The 24,424-nt window shown below is 36.9% G+C and overlaps 1 protein-coding gene across 2 annotated transcripts in view; it reads left to right on the top strand.

The window, feature by feature from the left end:
- DOK6 (docking protein 6) overlaps positions 1-24,424 on the top strand; it is a 257,151-nt gene that overhangs the window by 84,885 nt on the left and 147,842 nt on the right. The window contains exons 1-2 of one of the 2 annotated variants that reach the window (XM_065053043.1): positions 1,558-2,111; positions 13,996-14,103. In XM_065053043.1, coding sequence (XP_064909115.1) covers positions 2,109-2,111; positions 13,996-14,103 — 111 coding nt within the window. In that variant the 5' untranslated portion in view covers positions 1,558-2,108. Of the gene's footprint in view, positions 1-1,557; positions 2,112-13,995; positions 14,104-24,424 lie in introns of those variants that run through there. The other variant, XM_065053042.1, reaches the window with a different exon arrangement.

Below are 24,424 nucleotides of genomic sequence, written 5' to 3'. Positions count from 1 at the left end.
TGGTCACTGAGGGGTATATTTTTTTTACGGTTTGCCTTGCTTTTCCTGAAAAAAACATCAAAAGCTTATTATTTTCTACTTATAGTTATGGGGGAAGGGGAGAGAACTTTTAACTTCTCTTTTAAAATAATCCTATTTTAAATAAGCACTAAGACTCTAAGACCAAGCCCCGAACATGGTATATCTTGTAGAAGTATTATCTTCCAAATTTTTTACTATGGTGTATTGTGGATTTTTGTTAGCAATGAGCAAGAAAGAAAATTCTGAAAAGAAACTGGAAAATATTCATGTAGAGCTGTTCAGAATCATCTTGACCACCGATCTTAATAACAGTATTTTGAAGCCAAATTTTACTCAGTTTTGTGAAAATGACCATTGCTCTTTTTTTCTTCTTGTTTCTGCCTGTGGTCAGTGGGACTATTGCTCTTGCTCCCTTTTGAGATGCAGATAACTAAACAGCAAGCCCTTCATCTGCAAAAGATGACCAGAAAACTTTAATAGAAATAAGGCCCGGAAACCATGTAGTGGACAACTATGCTATTACTTTCTAAAAAGACTAAGTTCAGAAAAAAATGAAAACCCCCATAAACCTCCTGTCTTCAATGTCTGTACCATTAAAATCTGCATTTTAATGATGTTTCTGCAGACTTCAGAAAAAAAAAAGATAGAAGCATTAAAAAGATCTGCAAAATATTTTAAAACAAATAATACTAAAAAAAGTATTGTTGTAGAATGAACTTTGCTAATCTTTAGGAACAGGAGACTTCAGCTATCTATGTAGGATGGAAATAAACAGACTTCTCTATGACATTGCACAGTGCATCTCCTGGAATATATCCTGTGAGACAATTACTAACGCTAATACTTTTCTTCAATTTCTGTGCTTCTAATAATAAAAGAATGGAGACTGTTCATAGTAGAACAGAATTCCTGTCATATTCAACAGCAGAAATAGGAGCAATAACAGAAATGAAAAGTAGAGGAATACAGAATTCTGTGAAACAGTAAAAAAATGCACTGTAAATATGACGATGTCCCATTATGAGTCAACTCCATTTATGTAATTTTTTGTCTATTTATAAAGTCTTAGAGCTTATATCCATCATCTAAGGTGATTATTGAAAGATATTTAAAGTCCAGCAGGGCAGACTTAATAGGAAACAGAGTCTTGTTAATTTGAAAGGTAGAGGAGCTGAAGGAGAAATTACATACTATGTGCTGCCTGAAAATAATAGAGTTGAGTCCTTCTAATAAGGAATAGAACAAAAGGCTCTGCCATCAAAAGGTAAGATGGTACAGCATCCTCAGCTGCTGAGTGTCACAGTGGCTGTCTTGCTGTGAGTTCATTGGTGAATTCTGCATTCAACTACCATCTCTGTGCTTGAACGGCTCTTCCTGCTGGTAGATTCATTATAATATAAGTTAAAAATACAAAAGCCAGTAGGGGAATGTACTAAACCAAGTGATTTGGAGTCAAAGGCAAAAATTGGTTCATTCAGGTGTTAGCTGCAAGAATTAAAATTTCTGCTGGGACAAAGCTCATAAATTAAATCACAATAAAAGCTAGCTCTCCAAAGCGTGGTGGTTGGGTGTTCGCCACTAAGCACCTATGAAAAGAGAATTCTGAATGTGAACTATCCAGTATTTTTTCTCCCCACTGCTCCTCAGGAAGGAAATTATTGGTATCTTATTGAGCCTGTACCATGAGGTCAACAAAAAAAACTGTCAGACATCAAATATCTCCTTGGATGTAAATAGTATAACAAGTAGAGAAGGAGATCAAAAAGTAGCAGGCACCTATTGGATGGCTTTCTGCAACTGAAAGAGATAGGGCTCAGTGACTTGCATATTTCCTCTCATTCATCTACACCCAACTTTTACCTAACCTATTTCAGTTGATATGCAAACTGTGTCATTTTACGTGTGAGCTTTAAAACAGAGAACGTGTAGCAATAGCTGCTCTGCAGTACTAGACTTATATCTGTCTATATACTGGCAAGAGTTTAATGGCTACATAAAAAGAGTTGCTTTGATTAATTTCTGAGATACTGGAAATGTAACTGTGAATTTAGAATCCTATTTGTGCCATAAATCCATCAATACACCTAATGGTGAGTGACCATAAAATATATTGCTTAACATTCAGAGACTGAAGTTTACCTACTGCTGTCAATATACATTGTCTGATATATATAGATGTTGTAAATATAACATGAAAACCTCTCAAACTCTGAATCATTCAGTTGGGGGGCTTGAAATTACAAGTGCTCATTTATGAAATTCTATACTGAATTTTTTTTCCTTCCTTGTCTCTTCTCCCTACGCTCCCCCAAATCAGAAACTTTAATTCTAAGGTATTATAAAATCATTTGGGAATTTTCCCCGTAACTTCATTACAAAACAGATAGGTCAAGAGACACTTGATGTCTGTGGACTCTTGATATGTAAGACAGTACCTGTGGTGAGCCTGTCAATTGGCACCATATACAGAAATCCTTATCTTCAAGAAATAAGAATTGCTCATAAAACCTTGCTTATTTCACTGTTCTAATACAAAAAATTACACTGAAGTTGTTAGTCCATTCTCTGACAGTCTCTATATTTATCATACAGATTTTGGCAATTTTTTTTTTAGGTCATGATTCATAGTATGCTCTTACTCAGAGAAGCTATTAATAAAGGTAGGGTAATCATTCTATTAAACTTAATGGGTATTTTCTCTAAAATCTGCATGTTTTATTTTGTAACTTTAGTTTTCTACTGACTTTTTGCATGGAAAAATTGCTTGACAAGAAAGCTGAGTTGCTGTGGGTTTGTGAGTTCCTATTACTATATAATAGAGCTGTACCTGTAACAAGTCTTAAACTCTCACTCAAACTTCACAACAAAAATATGAGGATTAACTATTTAATACTGCAAAGCCAAATCTTGCTTCTGGTAGAATTAATACTAATGAGTAAAAAATATTTGCCACTGTCCATTTCTCTTTTATGTTAGACTACATGTTACAACTTCAGATCTCATAGCTGAGACCATCTCAGCAGTTGCAGGAAATGAGCTATGTGGTTTTCTGCTGTTGGTTGACCTGTCTGCACTTCTACCACTGCAACAGAAAAAATGGACTAGTGTTAGCTAATATTGAACCACTGTGCTAGGGGGTTGTACTCTGTATAGGATATCACAGGTTATACGTCTGATTTGACCAGAAATGCTACAATATATATATATATATATATATATATATTTTATTTTTTTTTCTACTCACTCCTGCCCTCAGTGGTCCCCAGAGCATAGAAAATCAAGATGTTTTCTATTTATAGGCAGCTGATGAGAATAACAAAATAAATAGCATCAGTTGGGCAGACTGATAGTTTTCTTCTACCCACAGGAAATGGTTATAAAAGGACAGTTTTATCTCATACAAGCACTGGAAAGCTGGGGAGGAAAGTTTTGTTGGTTGGTTGGCTTGGGGTTTGGTTTGGTTTGCTTTTTGATTTGGTTTCGGTTTTTTTGTTTGGTTACTTTGGCTATGTTTTGTTTTGTTTCTTTTTCTCTGTGATAATGTTATTAAATTTGTGGAATGACCAGCTTTCCCTCAACAAAAAAATTTATGTTTGATCCATGATGCCTTGAGTGTTACCTTGGTTCTGAGCTAAAGCACAATGAAGCATTGGGATGGCTTCTGTGGATTTGTCTGGATAAACTTTGGGTCAGTCTCTAAAACAATTCCAGGGTGGACTTCTAAAAAAATCTATCATAGGTAGAGAGCAGGAAGTTCAGAGTGGTCTTTTGGACTTCAGAAGTCTGGGTTTGGAAACCATCTGCTTATCCTCTGCGTTATTTCCCCAGTGTTGTAGCAACATGGATTTCTAATCCATGGTAGCAGCACATTTCCACACAGAAAATCCTGGCTGGGAATGTAACACGCCAGCTGCATTTGGGTTCTTAGGGAAGGTCTTTCATGCTAGTTTTCTTTGAGTAAAAGCTGTCTTTATCTGTTAAAAATTCGCTGTTGCAATGAAAGCTGAACAGAACTGGTGTTGGTAGTTACAAGAGCTAAGGGCTATGACTTTTTCTTCCAAATCCTCTTAGTTGTGTGTAAAAGTATTTCTTTTCTCATCTTTTTCTTGCTTTGGATTACATGTTTATTCTGTGCAATATTTACTCTTTGTAATAGCAGACTGGTAACATCTTTAAGCAGAGATTTTCAGGAAATGTTGTAGAATAAGTAGCACAAGAGTGGCAGAAAGCAAATCACTGATACAAAAGAATGACGTATTTGAAATATGTGTCTTTCTGTCTGCATACATGTTTCTCTTAAGCTCTTAAGACCCAGAGGAAACGATGGCTATTTTTGGGGGGTATTTGGTTTGATTTTATTTTTTTACTTTTTTACTTTTAAAATTCAAGTATTTCTGTATATGAATACTGCAGCAAACGTCACTGCGGTACTCAATTTTAGTATCCATTTTATTCCTGCTGCAGAGGATTCTTGCTAACTCTGCATTTTTAACTATTTCCACTTACCATCAACTGTTAATTCATCTTTCTCCCCTTCAATTACATTGAAAGTAAGGTGTAATGAAGGTCTTTGGGGGCACACTAGTATCTGTTAAAACTATGATTCTTTGGCAGGAGGAGATTTAACCTATATGTTACAGCAATGCAAGCAATGAAATGTCAAAAAACAACACTGATATTAGACATCCTCTTGATTGTTACTATTTGTAGGGTCCTGCTTGAATCCTACTGTGGGCTTCATTCTGCAGAACACCTTCTTTTCTATAACAGATGAATTTCTCCATGAAGTCTAAGACGTGATAATATTTAAAGGACAGACAAAGCAGAATATGTAACTTCATAAAAAAGGATAAGTTTCATTTATAGGTAACCAACATGAACGTTTCATACAACCTGGTACTTCAGAGGTTGATTGAATGCAATGTCATGGATAAATGCCATTTTTAGAATATGTGCTCTGTTCTGTAGTACAATGTACCCAAGTAAGTTTGAAGTGCTTTTCTTTTACATTGGCATTTATATATTGTTTAGTCTCAGTATATTTAGACATGTTGCATACACTTCCTGCATGAGTGCATGCCTGGGACTGTGATCAGGCATTTAATAATGCAACTGTAGATTATGGTTTGCTTTCACCCGTATATATCAGTGTGGCTGGTTTTGTGAGATTTTCTAGCTATATGCTGAAATCACAAAATACATCAAAGAATAAAAGACCCTAACTTTCCTGTTCTACTTTGAGGAGCACTGGAACAGGCTCCCCAGGGAGGTGTCACAGCTCCAAGCCTGACAGTGTTCAAGAGACTGGACAACACCCTCAGACACATGGTGTGAACTGTGGGGTTGTCATATGCAGGGACAGGAGTTGGACTCAATGATCCTCGTGGGTCCCTTCCAACTCAGGACATTCTATGATTCTATGATCAATTGCTGTTAGAAATTATATACTTACATAAACATACAGTGATACATGCAGCTCACATTTTTATTCTTTGTGGAAAGTGCTTTAGAGTTAGTCCTGTGCTCAGCTATATTAAATCCCGTGCAAAGCCCACCATGTCCACTTATTTGATCAGTGAAAACAACAGCATCTTGAGGACCTTCTAAGATAGGTTTCCGTGTGATAATGTAGAGACAAGTAAGGATATATGTGGCATGATACTAGCTGATGTAAACCTAAGGAATAATTTTGGATTCTGAAGCTTGTAACCCTCTAAACTGAAGCTGTAAAACTGATTTGAGTTTTTGTCCCTTAGTAATATAGAACAGATGTTTGCGATTACTGTTCTGTTAGGAAGCTCTGCTTCATTTTAAGGTATTCTGTTGCATGGTTTTGTTTCTGTAACAGTGATTTTCACAAATCCTCACCTTTCTAACAAAAATGTGAGGAGATAGATATAATTTTTCAAGGTGTATTATTTCAGATTGTGGTTTAAGGTCTGAATTTTTATTTATAAAGACATAAATAAGAAATCTATCTCAATAGCAGTAACTTGTCTCTTTCTCAGCATCAGGTTTCCTCACAGGTATGCTAAATGCCTTTAACTTTTTCAATAAAGTGATGGCTGTCTACTAAATACGTGTAAAAGATGTTGCGTTTCAGCTTAATAAGTTCATCCACAGTAGAGTCAAAAATTAAGAAGTTTCACTGCACTGATATTTCCATTATTTTGATATAGAGCTTTATGATTAAAAACTGATTAAAAGAGTTATAATGTTTCTTCTGTAAATATTGCCTTCCATTGCAGAATTTCAAACCATTATTTGTGCTTTGTTGTATTCAAGTGGTCTATCTTTATTTGTAACTAATTAAAGTAAAACTTCATAAAAAGTGAGGAAAGAATTGATATTTCCACCGAAGAAATATCAGATGAGTTAAGTAAGCTAGTTACTACAGTTCAATTTGAGAAGCTTCTCAAATTTATTATTAAAATATAGCAAAACCATAACTTCTTTTTTTTTTTTCTGATTACATTTAGAAAAGTACCTGTGGGAGGAGATACGAATTTGGTGCAAATTCTGGCTACAACATTGTTCATAAGTAGCTGCTACATATTCACTTAAGCTCAGTGAAATGCTTGAGATTGCTTTGGCATAACATTTTCTTTAAAAATATTGCAAGTTCTGGGATTTTCCTGCTGAATGTCTCCTAAAACTGTTTTAACCAGACTTTTGTTTTGAGGTTTTTTTTGTGATCTACTTTGAGGCCAGACATGAAGCAAGCAGTATTAGGTTTCCTCCAATATCACAGGGGTTAGTCTTGCCAAAACTGACTCAGAAATGCAGAAAGCCAGAAAATAGCTACTGTAACTGATTTTTTTAAAATAGCCATACGATCAATTCAGATAAAAGTGACAAATTCTGCTGATCTGCAGACTGCTATGAAGACTGGGTACATTATTTTTGTAGGCTGTCCTTCTGTCCTTGAATTACTGTGCTGGCAGTTCAAAGCAAAGTAACAGTGGTGAGTTTTTAAGCTGTCAGTGCTTAAGCATTGATGAAATTGTATAACACTCTTCACATGAATACAACATGCAAATCTGTTCAGATATGTTTCCCCCGCTCTTTTATTGAACACACACACACACACACACACACACACACACACAAGACTTCAGATTCTATAGCTGAAGTGTTTATACACACAGTAGTTTATTTAGTATGGGAATAGTTGGAAAATTACTATGGTGTGCTTAGATTTCACAGAACTCTCTAATAATAAAATAAATCTTTATATGGATTGCACGTATAGCTTGTGACTATAACGTCAAAAATTATATTATAAACATCTATATGCATCTAAAATGGTATGTTATGGCAGTGGAAAGATGACGTATGTGTAATATAACTGAGTGAATTGTCCCTAATCATCTTTCTCTAACCATCCTAATTCTCTGCAATCAAGCCCACAAGGATTGATTTAATCTGAGATGAAACAGTTTGTAGCAGATGTTCGTCTCTTTCTTCTATTCCTAACCTAAAATGCCAAGAGATTTGCAATCTGGGAAATAATAAAAAAATGCTATCAGAACTTTTAGGATTTGAACTATGACACTAAAATGATCTCAGGCCTAATTGTCTTCTATAATGTTGCAGAAGGTCATATTGCAAGGTTTCTTAACTAGAGCTTTAACCTTTCTTCCTAATTAGAATGACAAAATGAAGCTCAAGGGTATGTACAAGGTTTCCATATATAAGGAGTGTTTCCCTGTTGGATAACCTTCGTAACGCACCTTCAGACAGCATTTTTTATTAAAGGCATTTGTAGTGATCATTTGGGGGTACATTCATGGGATTTTTTAATCCTACCTTTACAGTTTTTTGCAATTGTGTTGTGGTAGATACTATGGCGATGTTTGAAGAAAATAAGTTGAAATAGGCAAGAGCAGGTGGAGAGTTAGAATCAATAAAAAAAGGGAAAACCTCCCAAGCCTTATTGTATCTTGTGGTAAAGTCTTGGCCTCTCATCCCAGAGCTGCTGATGGAAGGAAGTAACTTCATGCTTCTGAGCAGGGCTATAGTTATTTTTGCCCCTCTTCCTGTATGGGGTGTGTTCATGTATGGGATGGCTCTGGAGGATCTCTGCTCTGCTGCTGGGAGACACCTGAGCTCCCAGTGGTGTGGTGAAGGAGCAGGAGCTGCCCTTGATTCCTCTACTCTGCACGCTCTGCGCTAATTTGGGAGCTCAGTGCTGTGTGGCCATGTTACGCCTATCTTGTTTCTTCATACAGGTCCAAATTTGCCTCCCAAAATACACCCATTTAGTGCAGTGGCAACTGCATTTCAAAAAAGTAGACAGTGAAACCAGTGCTGTTCAAAACAAGGAAAAACACTGTTTCTAGGGCACCTTAATTTCAAAGGTGACCAGAAACCTATAGTGTGGAGGGAGGGCATGCCTTGTTACAATGGTACTTGCTTTTGTTTTTTTAATGTAGAGTGTTGGTAACTCAAGCAGGTAGATTGCAATGATGAGGTATTTTGTTTTCTTTTGTTTTCTATTGACTTTAGTCAGCAATAGCTTGTACTCTGCAACTTTCTCTTTAGCAGAGACACAAATAGCTTTGTCTTCCCATTTTCCTCTTGGACCTTTTTGCAGATAATAACTGTTTTTCAATGTCTCTTAAATTTTACTTAAATGCATGTCAAGTGTAGTTCCACTGAAATACTAAGTTGTCACCCCTTGACTCTTCTTCCTTTGCCAAAATATGCACACAAAAATCAAAATGTGGTGGGTGTCAAAACAATGGTTAAATATGACTTTACTGAGATTTCTTTTTTCTTACTAGGAATACTACATTTTTAAATTTGTGAGTCAAGATATTTTTAGCTCACAACACACTATATTTCTCTCACATACCCCATGAAAACCAATATCCATTTTTAATGGAGATAACTAGCGAAGTAAATATGAACATGTTAATGTTTTAGAGCTTTGTATGCATACACTGCAGATGTTGTCTCCTCCAGCAGGAGAGCACTGCGTGTGGGAAGTCAGGGAGGATAAAGCAACTAACCTTTCCTTCAGATAATGAGAGATAAATGTAGGACTGAATATTACTATGTAGATATCTTCCTGGGAAAACCATTTGATGAGCTATGCCAGCAAAGAGCCCCATGAGAAATGCTTCAGTGCCCATCCTGATCAGTGATGGTTTCTGTTAGTAACTAGAAGCTGACTCACTGCTACTTCTCTCAAGACAAATGTTTCTACAGCTAGTGGCAGAAAATTAGATGGTTTTCCAATATACCCAAGAAAATGATTGCCATTTGTACTACATTTTGGATAGGGGCAGGGGGATCTCAGAGCATGTTAAATGCTTTTTAAAAAAAAAAAAAAAAAAAAAAAAGCCAAGCAGTTTATAGTGGTGTGACTTTCTTTTTCTGGCAATATGGATGGGGGTTGAATTTTTGGAATAACGTGGAGAGACTTGTCAATAAAAATCCCTTCTCAAAATATTAGTGATGACTGGCAAAGCTTTATTAGCTACAGCTGTGGATAAAAATAAATTTTAATCTCAAAAGCATCTATTGTAAATGACTAGGAAAAGGACTTAGAAATCTCAGGCTAATGGAAAATCACATGTAAGATTCCTACTGTAAAGAAATTATTTTAAATTATTTTAGGAAAAGGAAAAAAAAATATTATTGCTAAAAAACTAATTTAGCCAATGAATTTCCTGTAGTATGTGTTTTAATAGATTTATTGTGAACAAGCATGGCAGAAATAAAACAGAAATGTATTATATAAGCATGAAGAATAATGATCCATTCAGAAGCCAAACTTTTGTGTATATTGGTCAAAAATATTTAAAAATATGAACATGCTGGAAAGGTGACCGGAGAGGTGAGTTAAGCAGCAGTAGTAGGAAAATAAGATTCTGCAGAGATTTTCACTATGAGTTGATCTGTTGTAGCATTTCAAGTAAAATATAATAAAGGAATCTCTAAAGATTAGTAGAAATGGAGCAACACTGGAAGATGAATTACTGACTGAAAAGATTTCAGAAATCATTTGGGCACAATAATGTTATATTGTTCCAGGTCTGGTATCCCTTTCTGTCACTAATGAGATGAATCCGTCCTTAGGAACAGAGGCTACTCTCCTCTGAAAGTTTGTACATTGTAAGGAAAATCATTCCCCTATGAGATTGCAAGGAGCAGCTGAATCATTTCTCACTAGACCACAAGTGTACTGAGTTACTGTCGTCACTTACTGATTTATAGTTGCACAGGTAGTGGGATCTAGAGAAATATTATTTCTCTGCTTTGCCCATCTTGTAAAACTGAGAGAAGGAGTGTTGTTTAAAGCAGTTCTGCTATGCCATGGACTCGGCAGGTGGTTTCAATAGAATCCTTCTCAGGTTTGTACTGAACAAGTTTAGGTCCTTCTAACTGATACTTTAATAAAAGGAAAACCAAACATAGCATGTACTTATTGCTATCTTTCTGAACTTCACCAGGGAAAAGCAATGGCATTGGCTTAAACTTTGTGGTGTTTGCCACCAATACAAAATTTTTCAATCATATTTGCTGAGCAGTGAGTGCTCATCCAAGAATGCTGTAAAACTGATTAAATGATCAAATATTTGGCAGTTCTTCAACTATGCATGTGTGAAAAACAGACACTTAAATCTCAAAGGAAATACTAATTATTATGCAGACAACACCATGAGTGGTTGTGATTCTCTCTGTTGTTGAAGGACTGATGCTGATTTCTTTCACAATGGCTACCCCAATTATCTGAGGACTTTAGAAATCTTTCAGAAGTTTTGATTACAGCCAATGGCATCCTAAAGTAGGCCAGGGATAAAAGAGTGTCTCACAGACCGTGAATAATTGAGTAGGCTTCTGTATAACAATAAGGTGCCTTATGAAAGGCAAATGTTGTTTGCTATGTGCTCAGATCTGCACCTATTTATTTATATTCGCAGGTAAATTCAGATGCTAGTGCTTTTTCAAACACTGAAATACAATCTGTCTGTTGGTGTAGTAAGGTAAAATGCTGCTGAAATGCAGTGGAACTGTATCTGATTGTACCAGCTTTAAGAATAGGTTAAAAAAAAAAAAAAGAAAAAAGTAAGGATGTACCTTAGTGTACGTACACACACCATATCAGGAACCCTCTTCAAACCATTCTGTTCTTCAGATCTCCCTTCTCCCTAAAGGTCTGGAAAAAAACAGATGCCAATGAATTGGAGCAGTAACAGTCTAAAGGTTAAAACTTATGGTTCCCTCCTCTTGCTGTTTAGTGTCATCCTTTAAAAGAAAGGGCTGTTCGTTTCTGCAGTCTGTGTGCTGAAGATTTTAAATTCATCCCAGTGCTGAAATGTGGGAAATGGCCTGATAAGGAGCATCCTTAAAGATAATATCTCTCCCTCTTCCATGGATACTTTGAAGTGCCCACTTATAAGGGAGTCAAAGACTCCCTCTTGAATTTCGTCACTTCAGCTGCAAACCCTCAAACTTGCTTCCACACTATCCCAGATTGATATCCAGTGAAAAAAGGCTGAAGTTGCCATTCAGGAGACCCTGCTCATTTGTCACTGAAGGAATTGCTTTGGAGGACATAATAGATGACCTTTTATCTGGCAAAAGTTCTCATCCTTGCAGGGAGAAATCTGGCTCCTTGATTTTGCATGTCGAGTTTTCCATTTATTAAGGATACTTCTGACGTACTGGATCTAACTGATAGTTTGCATTTACAATGAAATATGAATGTGCCATATATATTAAAAAACAAAACAAAACCACCAAAGAAAAAAAAGACCAAAAAACCCTAATCTTCAAAAAACCTCTCAGTCAATTAGAACAAGCTTCTGTTACCTTATCACCAGCTGTCCAAAATTCAGGTCATCTGTAAAATGTGGATTTGTTGGCTGTGCTAAAACCCACGGCCACTGATGACAGGACTTGTAGGTTGATCTGTTTTTCTGAAGAGAAATCTTTTAGGACTGTAAATGATTAAGGGCAGACAATGAAAATAAGGAAATCAATAAAGGATTTAAATGAAGGCAATGGCTTTTACCTTAATAAAAAGACTTTCCTCAGAGGAAAAGAGATTAACTGAAAATACATGTAGACTAAAAAATAAACCCACATCCCTCAAGAGCCAGTAGTATTATTAAAAGCAACACTTTCATGAAATGAATAAATATGTCCCCTTTGGACAGCTGGTGCTGCTGCTTTTAGCAAGGTCAAAATAGCGTGAATATCCTCTTCCTGCATGTGGAGCTTTTCATACCATAACATTATGAAGAGTTAACTTGGGTTAATCAAGAGATAACTGAGGGAGCAGAGCTTCAGCTTTGGTAAAGTAAGTTGCAACATTGCCAACACGTTATTTGTAGAAAGTACTATCTAATAAAGATGGTTTATGATGTCCCACAGTGTAATGTCATTTTTTTTTCAGGAAATATTATATTGTTTTTGCTTTCCTCCAGGTTAGGTGAAATAATTTCTGAGATAGGAAGTACAGTTGTACAGCTGCCACTTTACAGCCTTAGTAGGAAAAAACTAATACGTGTATGCTTTGTAAGAAGTACATTTGCAGATGAATACATTAAATGTCTTGTTTTCTTCCAAAAGTCTTCATAATTAAAGATATTGATAGTGTAGTCCAATTGTTGTTTTTTAAAAGAAAACACTTATTTTGACTGATAACATTCATCTGAGATAATGGCAACAGGATAGTGTCAGTATTATTAAATCAGAATGTAGTTAATGAATCTTAATTGTTTTAATAACACTATATTTGCTGCTTATACTCAGTTTAGACAGCAGCACATTGAGGGGAAAACTCATTATTTTAGCTCTCCCTGCTCATATTTCCTTGTGGTTTGTGTTTTTGTTTGTTTGTTTGTTTTGTAATAGGTGATGTATTTGATCCAGATTAAATAGTACTGTACTTCTTGTGTTGTATCATTAAATTTTGTAGAATTTCTGAAGAAATAAGTCTCATCATATATGGCCAGTGGAACCATTAACTAGTATTGGGTTTTTCGTTTGTTTTTCTATGTAACCTTAAAATAATAACATAAAATTCTGTACAGTATTGTGTATAGAGCTATGCAAGTACTGAAAAGAAAAATGGAGTAAACTACTTTTATAGATTATAAAACTAGTTTAATATTTAATCCTTCACTTGCATAATATAGTCTAGAGGATTAGCCTTAATCAGCTTCTGTTTGAACTGTATTCTCATCTGATAATTCAATCCTGATTTTAAGCTTCTGGTTATGGCAATACCATCAGAATGATTGGAAATTAGTCTAATAAAGTACCCTTATTGCTTAAAAACGCATTTTAGGCTAAGTCTAGTAATCTAGTGTTTTTCTCATTAAAAAGAGAGGATTTTTTTGTGTGTGTGTGCTTTCTGGAGGATTTTATTTTTCACTACATGTTCCCAAACTTTATTAATCTGCATAGTTTTTCCCTAGAAAGTTTGTCATTGAACTAAGTGAGAGAACCAGATGTTGTTGAACACTAATGGTCACATTGGTGCTTATTTCAACCTTGTGTTTTCTGTGCATACAAGCTTACACTAGCTGCCGATCATTGTATTGTGTTAAAACCTGCAATGAATGTTTCTCAATGGTGTTGATAGTCTCAGATATAGAGTAGAAATGTGAAAGCTAGAAATACATGGAGTGAATTCTGAATATACTTCCTCCAATGATAGCTTTATAATTCTTTTCATATTGAAAGATTGTGCATTTACTTTCGTCTCAGGAATTGTCAAATTTGGCATGCATGAAAGAAATTGAATCAAAAAATCTAGAAATGACTCACAATCAGTATGTATAAATTTACAGATTGGCATTGTGTAGAAATAATTGATGCTTTCAAAATTTTCCAGACTTTCAAAATAAAATATTGACATTTTAAAATTTCTTCCTACATTATGTAACTGAATGCATTTGTGATACTGTCTACCTTTAAAGAAAAGCTAATATAAACTCTTTATTTTGTTTGCAGATTTTCAGGCGTTGTTGGTTGGTTTTCAAGAAGGCTTCCAGTAAAGGACCCAGGAGGCTAGAAAAATTTCCAGATGAGAAGGCAGCATATTTCAGGAACTTTCACAAGGTAAGTTATGCCTTTCTTGTGGAATGAATCATTGCCTGTTTAGCACTCTTCCTTGGGAAGGAGGTTTTCTTTGTATGTCTAGTTTGCAAACAATAAAGTGAGATCGGTTTGAAAACCTAATCTGGACACTAAAAGCACAGTAAAGCCTCAGTAAATCGTAGTGGTGCAGGTCAGATATCCCACTGCTTTTTCCAGATGAGCACAAAACCCTCGATGTGTGTGAAGTAATGGACTGATGTTTTTCTCTTTAAACATTTGTATTTTGGAAATGTGTAAAATTGGCTGCTTAATCACATATTTAACCATTAGTTCTTAACTAGTATTGAACAAATTCTGAAAATGCTTAATGCCTCAGTTGTAATGGTGACACTAGTTGTCAAGATTTACAAGTGCTGTCAACAACAAGTATTTTTAAGGGTAAAAATTCAGGATTCACTGAATGAGAATCTCCCTGCCTTCTCTGTCACTTTCACTTCTGTGATGGAAAACAAGATATTCGAGCACAGGTTTTTCTTTCTGTCTTGTAAGTTACTGTTATCAGCTCCCCAAGTCAGTCAGTAGACTTCAAGTTAGCTAATCCTAAAATAGGGCAGGGCTCTGTACTTGTACTCATGTCTTCTATCCAACCACGTTTAGCTTTATGTCATATCAGAGGTAGATATTACATTAATCTGGCAAGTTGAAACAAAACGATGACTTAACTAAGGTCACGTGGTAAGCAGTGAGTGTGGATGTGAGCCTAGATCTCTTGGAGGCAGCTCTAATGCTTTTTATCATAAAAATACAAATTGGCCTTTAAGTTCCAGTAACCTCTTGGTATCTCTAAAGGAAAAATGTATATATAATAAATAGCATGTAATTATCCTATGAATATTAATATTTTCTAAGAAAAAGAGACACAGTAATTTCATATTGCCAAAAATCCCATTTCTGATCCTATGTTGTCATTCAGGTTTAGGACTGAAGTGTACCTATTGGCACCTTCAGTGATATACCACATGGCAATGTTTGCTCCCATGTGTAGAAGGGCCACATCAAGTAAAAGTGATTCTTCTCTTCCACATAAATTCCAAAAAACATTTACTTTCAAAATGTAGCTTAATGATGGGTCTTTAAAAGGATTAATTGGATGGTTTGAGCTGATAGCTGGGTTGGGTTGACCATGTCTGGATGCCAGGTGCCCACCAAAGCCACTCTGTCACTCCTCTGGAGTGACTCAGATGGTCAGGAGAGAGAAAATATAACAAAATATAACAAAAGGCTCATGGGTTGAGATAAGGACAGGGAGAGATCACTCATTTACTATCACAGGCAAAACAGACTCAACCTGGGGGAATGTATAAAATTTATTACCAACCGAATTGGAGCAGGATATCGAGAAATAAAACCAAATCTTAGAAACACCTTCCTCTCAACCCTCCCTTCTTCCTGCACTTTACTCATAATTTTCTTCTTCCCCTCCTCAGCAGGGGTTCTCCTCACAGTCTTTCCTTGTTCCAGCATGGGCTCCCTCCAACAGGAGACTATTCTCAACAAACTTGTCCAACGTGAGTCCTTCTCACAGGCTCCGATTCCTCATGAACTGTTCCAGGGTGGATCCTTTACATGGAGCGTAGTCCTTCAGGAGCAAAGTGCATCAGTGTGCTTCCCCCACACAGTCACAAGTCCTGCCAGCAAACCTGCTGCAGCCTGGGCTCCTCTCTACATGGATCACAGGTCCTGCCAGGAGCCTGAAACAACATGGGCTTCCCACAGAGTCACAATGTCCTTCGGGAGCATCCACCTGCTCTGGCCTGGGGTCCTCCGTGGGCTGCAGGTGGAAATCTGCTCCACCATGGACCTCCATGGGCTGCAGGGGGAGAACCTCCCTCTCACCATGGTCTGTACCACAAACTGCAGAGGAATCTCTGCTCTGGCACCTGGAGCACCTCCTCCTCCTCCTTCTTCAGTGACCTTAGTGTCTGTAGGGCTGTTTCTCTCACATGTTCTCACTCTTCTCTCCAACTGCAATTGCTGTTTCACAGGTTTTTTCCCCCCCCTTCTTAAATAAGTTATCACAGAAGTACTACCACTGTTACTGATTGGCTCATCCCTGGCTAGTGGCGGGTCTGTCTTAGAGCTCTATCAAACACAAGAGAAGCTTCTAGCAACTTCTCACGAAAGACACTCCTGCAGCATCCCAGCTACCAAAACCTTGCCATACATACCAAATACATTCCACCCCTTGCCTTTGTGAATCATATATTTAAGAATTATTAAAATCCACATTCATCAAACAATCTTCACAAACTTCACTCACAACAAGTAAAAAATAATTCCCTACACCAAAATAAAAATAAGATCATCACAACACCAAAGGGAAGCGGACAATTTACATACAATCTACCCCTCATCCCTTCACCACAAGTACAACTGAAATTCCCCGTGATCATTCTGCTCTTTGTTTTCTAGATGTATTAAGCCCATATTTGCCCATTACCTCTCCCATTTACTGTTCTTACCTGGAATTCCTCATGCCCCATGTTGGGCTCCAGGAAGCACTGTGGTGGGTTGAGCTTGGCTGGATGTCAGGTATCCACCAAGCCACTCTATCACTTCCCTCCTCGGCAGGATAGGGCAGGGGGAGAAAATGAAGGGGGAAAAAATCATGGGTCAAGGTAAAGGCAGTTTAGTAAAGCAAAGGCAAAGGCCACATGTGGAAGCAAAGGAAAACAAAAGATTTATTCTCTACTTCCCATCAGCAGGCGATGTCCAGCCACTCCCCAGGAGGTAGGGCTTTAGTACGCAAGACAAACATGTTTTTCCAGAAGACAAACATCATAATAATGAATGACCATCCTCATTCTCACTTCTCTTGGCTTTTATTGCTGAGCAGATGTCATATGGTGCGGAATATCCCTTTGGGCAGCTTGGTTCAGCTGTCCTTACTGTGTCCCCTTTCAATATCTTGCCCATCCTCAGCCTACTGGTAAGGGGGAATGTCAGAGAGGCAGCCTTGCTGCCGTACAAGCACTGCTCGGTAGTAGCCATAAAAAACACTAGTGTGTTGACAACACCTTTCTAGTTTCCAATACAAAGCATAGCACTATTAAGGTGGCTATGGGGAAAATTATCTCCATCTTAGCCAGGCCCAATGCAATAGCTGTAGTGATGGCGGCAATGCCAAGGACGTCCATTATCTGTGAAGTCTATATGGATTAGCAACAGGGCAGAAGGATGATTGTGTGGGCACTGGGGGGAGCTTTGGTCATGGTGTTTTTTTTTGTTTTGATTAGGTTTGGTTTGGTTTGGTTTGGTTTGGTTTTTTATTGTTTTTTGAGTGTGTTATTGCCTATAGCATACTTTATGTGGAAAAGGACTCAAAATCACTTTTTATGTTGCTTCTCAATTGTTGTCTTTACAGAAAAAAACATGTGAAATGTAAGAAGCATTTTGAGAGGCTAAAAAAATAACATAGATACAGATGCAGCTATATGTTGTAGCATTGATGGAAGCATGGACCTTTGCATGTAACATGGGCAAATTGAAGGAGGGTGTTGTTCTTTTTCAGCCCTTTTTTTCATCTTATTCCACTCTGGGGGCAGGGAGGGGGAAGAAAAATAAATTCATGACCTCTCCTATTTAAAAGGATACAGGGTTTCTGACTGTAGAGAAAAAAAAAAAAATAATTGTATCCATTCACTTGGATTATACCCATTTTTCAAATAGTCATCAAATCATTTCTAAAGTTTTATTATCAGAAAATAGAAATCCTGAATCTTATTTTCAGGTTTAATTTTTTTTTTAAAGAATATTTTATTATTTGACAATGATTATTCTCCTCAATTGCCTCCATTCTGATAAATGAAACAGTGGTGAAGTGTAGATGTTCATGAGTTCTGAATAGTTATCAAGTGTGGCTATTGAGGGAACAATGCAGATTGTTATCAGAACAAATATAGGTATGTTTGCTGATATTGGGTCAAAATATCCTGCTTCGCTTTCTTTCTAAAGTTGCTTTATTGTTTTGTTATATTTTGAAGTAGTTCAAAACATGTTTATTGCCATTCAGTGCAACCTGGAAATGAAATTCCTGTTTGAAATTCCATGTTTCTTTATTCATTCACAAAATATAAGGAGAGCATCTGGTGTGTAAAGTTGAAGGGTAACTCTGAATTCTAAGAGTAATAAATTTAAAAAAATAAAAATATTAAATATTGAAGAAATGAGACCTGGTGTTTTTTAAGGAAGTTTAAAATACAAGTTGCAAGCCTGACTCCTTATGAAAGGACAGGATACTTGAAAGGGCGAAAGGCTCTGATCACACACTAATATTCATATAAGAATACGTACATCAACCCTGAGATTCTTATTCCTGTACAATCTCTTTATAGCACATAGAAGAAAGGGGTGGTGCAGAGGGGGACTCGGAACATACTGGGATCTGCTTGGAACTCATGTCCTTCAGACCTTCAGATTGGTCTAAGTTACCTTGGGAGAAGACCTAGGATTAGCACATCACCTTCCCTGATTGTACTGTACAGGTTTTCTAGCTTTCTTATGTAGAGTTACAGGAGAAAATTTTACCTCTCAAGTGGAAACGTAACAGCAATTAATACCTTTGATTTCTATGCATTCAGATTAGTATTCAGGGTCATAAACAGTACATCAGTATAAGTAACTCATCAAGGCCTCCACTTTTCTATGTTTGAGCTTGAAATGTATCTCCAATCAAATTCCTCTTTAAAGCACTTTACCTAGATGACCGTACTAAAGAAAAAAAAAAGAAAAAAAGGCTGGCCTCTTGGCCTCTTTAGAAAATGGATTCCACCCCCCTCCCTCTCCCCAGTTTCCAGACAATATGTGTCTTTATTTGTTATTCTGTAAATTCTCTAATGCTGGTGTGCATTACTTTGTTGTTTTTTTCCAGTAATTTTCTTAGTACAAATAACAGTAATGGCATTAGTCCTTATAGGTAAGTGCCTCCTGACAGTAAGAATGAATATTACATTCATTAGTTGAAACATGACCTCATCTGTTCATTCCAGTTTCTGGTATCAAATTAAAGCTTCTCATTACTGTAAATTTAGATCATTACACTCTTGCTCGGGTAAGTTATAGCTTAGCTGTACTGTTTTCCCTTGGACATTCGTTGCAGAGGTTGTGCAGAACAGCTGTGTTTACTCCCATTGCTCTCTCCAAAGAGGACAGAAAGTGGAAATAGCTCTACTCCCATCCCCAGGGGTGGACATGTTCTTGGGAGCTGTTCCCACACTATCAGAAAGGGCCAAAACAAGACACCACAGCTTCACCAGCTAAAAAGAGGGCATGAATAACAAAGCTTTCTCATTTTTGTAAAAGAAGATAAAAAGTATGTAAAAAGTGAAACACTTTCAGGCTTCGGAGGCATGCTGATCAGACACAGTGCCAATGCCTGTTACCCATTAGGAGGGGCTTGCAGGAGCCTCACAGGAAGTCAAGATGGCTAGGTAGCAACATGAAGGTTACTACAGGGGAGACATCAAACCTCAAAACCTGAAATGTATTCAAGTAAACCTGAAAGTATTTCACAGCTGGCCAATTAATTGTTAAAACAGAATTAGAAAGAGCAAAGCAAAGCTTGAAGAGCAACCACCCAGATGAGTTAAGACTGGTTGTAAGTATAGATTCTGACCCGTCAGGAGCAAAAGGCTTACCAAAGACCTTATGTATTCAAATGACAGAGTATAAAGGAAATGTGCAGGAAAGAGAGTAGAAGTGAACACATTTCCATTGGGATTTACTGCAGACGAAACTGGCATGCTTTGGTGTGCAAGGGAAGATTCTGCAGGGATGTCTCTGTGTCATAAATGTGATCATAGATACTTCAAGCCCAGCTACACAGAAAGGTCACTAGCAAAGTACGGAGAACATATTCACTCAAGAGCCCAAATGGAACTTAAGGATTTCATAGCTGAATTGCTAATGGTAGTCCATAAACTCCAAAATAGGAAGCAACAGATGTGGATCCTTCCATTCCTTGTAAATCTCCAGTTCCACGAGTGCAGGCTTCTCTTTTACTAATAAGGTAAATAACCTTCGCATGAACTGAAGGTGGTGAGAGTTGAGTCTGTCCCTGAAAAGGTACAGCTGTCTTGGAGCAAGATAAGCTTGAATCTGTCAATGCTGGTGTGCTTCCCCTTCAAATAAATAAATAGGTGATGTCTGGCATAGAGTTCAGGATTTACTGATTTAATCCCCCCAATATGAGAGCTTGTTCTGTTGAGACTATGTCAACAACAGCTGTCTCTAAGGTTTTGAATTTTAAGTTAGCAAGATTAAAGCAGGATAAGATCTTTAGATATTTTTTGTTATTTAATTGCGTCTTCTGTTATTATGCTCAATTATAATGTGCTTTATGTAAATCTGCAAATGCAAAATACAATAAATTGCACAATATTTTAGCAATGACTTCCGATAGTCAAAAATATAAATAGAACAGATGGTCTTAATCACATGTTATATAATATATATCCACAAAAATGAAAAATAATCAAGAAAAAAATAGCAGTAATATTTAACTGTAATCTACTAAATTAAATTTGTGGTGAGGGCCACACAAAGGGAGCTGCATTACACTTTTTCTTTCACTGCTTGATTGTCCTGAAGAAACCTGTGAAATTACAGTACTAGTTTCAAAAAACAGTGATTTATGTAATGCTATTCCAGTGATTTATGGCAAGTTCTTATATCAGCTACAGTGGTTTCTTGAACAGTTCTTGGCAATAAGATCTCCTGTGCATGTGTGCGCACAAGCACACACACAGAGTTTCTGTGGTGCCTTCATAGTCCTGTTTTGTAAGAAGAAGGAGGGGACAGGTTCTTTTTGTGTTTAAAAACTGAGTATGCAGGAACAATAAGATATTTATTTTTCTACAGCACAGTTGCTACTCTCTAATTGACATGGCCTTAGACCATATGGTGGGTATTCACTTCAAAATATTTCAGGATAAAGGAATTCCTGATAACTTTGAAAAACATTAAATTTTGCCACAAATCATCTACGTGCTAGCCCATACTATTCTCAAATGTAATTACAACTCTAAAATGGAAAATAAAAATATTTACATATGGTAGCATTATCATAATCCTTATAAGAATCTGATTGTTTCCTGTTACTCGTCTACCTTTGAGTTGTGTTTTTTTTTCTTAGTGTTCTCTGGCCACTGCCAGGTTGCCTAAATAAAGATTCACATTGCTAAACAAATGTGAACTAGCCTACCATCTATTCTACTGTAGTCCAAGACTCCTACTTTATTGTGCAGTATTTCAGCTTCTTGTGTTGCTCGTGTTCACTACAAATGAAAAGTTATGCAAGTCTCCTTATGGGCCTCTACAATCTGGGATACTACTATTATTGGTTATGATATTGCACTGCTTCACAGATGTAAAGACATTCTCAAAAGGAAGCTAGATAAACATCTTTCAAAATTTAACTGTTAGGCTTGAGTTTTTATGCTTTTTGTGATAAAACACTTCATTTGCATCCAAATTTTAATATTGTTTGAATTTCCATTCCTTGCCTTTTTTTACATATATATAATCTTTATGCTTTCTGTTTTTCAAAATCTCAAATTCAAACCTGTCTGGTTTTGTTATGTTGACAGCTTTCACTGTTTGCTAGTTGATCTATATTTTCTCAATAAATCTTTATTTTCCCATCTGGAATTCACTCAAAAATTCATATTAGATTAAAGCTAAAAACAAATACCTTATGAAGATCTGCTTACTTGCACAGATAATGGATTTTCACTTTGAGAACAATCCCAAATGTAGACCATTTTATCCTTTCCCTCTTCTCCCCTTATCCTTGTTCTTTAAAGGTGTATTTCTATTTTGTTGACCAGGATTTCATTCAGAAAATTTCAAAAGAGTGATCTCAATGTAGAATTTTCTTAAGAACCCTGTGGATGTGTGTGTGTGTGACTATGTTTGTTTTGAAAAACATTTTGCAAATATTTATGTGCAAAGAATTGAGAATGTAACTTCTTTTTTTAAATCTTTGTTCTTTGAGACTGAAAGAAGTGTCCAAATGTATTTTGTGTGGTTTTTACATCCTTATTTTTCTGAGTCTTCCGAAGCAGAGAACACTAAATTTTCCTGAAAACTATATTCTTATTTTTCCCCATTTTGACATGGGTAATTCTCTTCAAATATTTCTTTACAGAACTTTGATGTAATACCTTGTCTTCTAGCAAAATCATCTGGTTGGTAGGGAAAGGTTACAAAGGACATTACTTTCATGGGCAGCTATTACTTGGCTGATGAGACTAAAATGAACCCTGTTTAAATGAATAACTGTTAGTAAAATTGCTCAGTTCTGTACACCAAACAAAAAGACTTGAAATAATTATCAGATCCCTCTTAAAATACAGAAGTATCTGAACAGCATAATTGTTCAAAGCAAGCATTCTATGAACCAAGAAGCAAATTGCAGGAATAATTGGAGCTGTGCTGGTAATAAAGCTGTTAATGGTGTCTGAGCACATCAAAGGACAGCATGCAAACTAATAAAACAAAATCTTTTTCAACAAAAAGTATATTAAAGCAATAACGTCTTCTTTCCTTAACAGTGTAATAAAGAAATCTACAAGCTGAGTGTGCTGACAGGACTTGAGCTCCTACAAGCATGGACCTAAAATGCTTTAATGACCCTATGGGTCTCTTCCTGTGCAGGTCTCTATTCATCCTTCTAAACCCTGAAGACACAGAGTATTAATTAGAAGTTATGTCAATAGGTGGCTTTGAATTCCTCAGCAGTGGCATCAGTGGCTGAATCTAAGTATTAAGGAGGGAATAAATGGTGGGAAAAGTAAAGATAATATCTTAGTCTTTACTGGTAACACCAAGCAAGTCCCAGACATGTTAGTGGTGGTTCTTATATGAAGATCCATGTACACTTATTACAGTAAATTCATAGTAGTACTTGAGTGTGTGCACAGTTTTGCAGCAAAAAGGATACTCTGCTTTTAAAAACCAGCTGTCTAAATAGGAGCCTGTATTCTCATTATATTAAATGATAAAACAAGCTGGAAGATTGAACTTTTTACTGTAAAAATATTATTGGATAGGGCAGGAATTTATACACATTTCAGTAGAATGGGAGAAAAAAAAAAAAAAGAAAATAATTTTATTATATAAAACTTCCAAAATGTCATTGATCTATAGAACAATTCAGTTTGAAAGTGACCCCTGGTGTCCATTTAGTTCAATCTCCTGCTCAAAGCAACAGCATGACTGCTGTTCATGTTCATGTTCATGTTGCTCATGGACATGTCCAGTTGGATTTTGAGTATCTTTAGGATGGATGCCCCACGAACTCCACAAAGCTAAACATGAAGGCCTGCACCTGAGACCTGATAACCAAAGCAGCAAAAGAGACTGGGGACTGAGTGGCTAAAGGGCAGCTCTGCTGGAAAGGCCCAGAAGATCCTCCTGGGCAGCAAGCTAAGCCTGAACCAGGCTCGTGCCCTGGCAGCGATGAAGGCAACCATGTCCTGTGCTGCCTCAGCATGAGTATGGGCAGCAGACTGAGGACTATCAACTAGGAAGGCTCCTCCCTACTAAGTGCTTGTTAAGCAATACCTGGAATATTGTGTCCAGTTTTCATCCCCTCACTCCCCTGTTCAAGAGAGACACTGAAAAAAATGAGAGGGTCCAGCAGTGAGTCAGTGAGGAAGTTGGAGGTTGGAGAACCTGATGTATGCGGAAAGGTTGAAGAAACTGGGTTTGCACTAGTGAACACAGAGCTCTAATCACAGCCTTCCACTTTTGATGAGGTGGCTGAGGTGAGAAGCGGAGGTGCTCTCTTCTAGAGGATACAGAGGGAAAGGACAAGAGGCAAAGGCAAAGGCTGCCTCAGGGTAAGTTCCCTGGCTATAAGGAGAAATAAAAAATAGCCATGGAAACAACTAAATATCGGAGCAGGCTGACCAGAGAGGTCAGTATTTCCTCGCTGGAAATCTTGAAGATCTAGCTTGGCAGGGTCCTGTGTAACCTGATCTAAGGCCCTGCTTTCAAGGTTGGACCAGATGTTCCCCAGTGTCCCTTCCAACCTAGACTTTTTTGTGAACTATGAAAAATGTGTCATTAAAGTCACTACAAGCTTTTGATATATCTCTATGCTGCATGCGGTATGTCAAATGTGTCCTGCCCTCCCCTGCATATATTTCAGTTATTTCCAGTGTTGGAGAAAATATACTTAATCTTCCTAGTGTGTCTCTTTGCCCACAGGTGTGAGGCAGCAAAGAAGGGCACATAGATGGGGCAGAGCTTGACTGACATCCAGACTGATCAATAAGAG

This window comes from Columba livia, chromosome 2 (genome assembly GCF_036013475.1).
Source record: "Columba livia isolate bColLiv1 breed racing homer chromosome 2, bColLiv1.pat.W.v2, whole genome shotgun sequence".
NCBI classification, from domain to species: domain Eukaryota; kingdom Metazoa; phylum Chordata; class Aves; order Columbiformes; family Columbidae; genus Columba; species Columba livia.
Note: the sequence above shows the minus strand (reverse complement) of the source record. Positions and strands in the feature narration are given on the sequence as shown.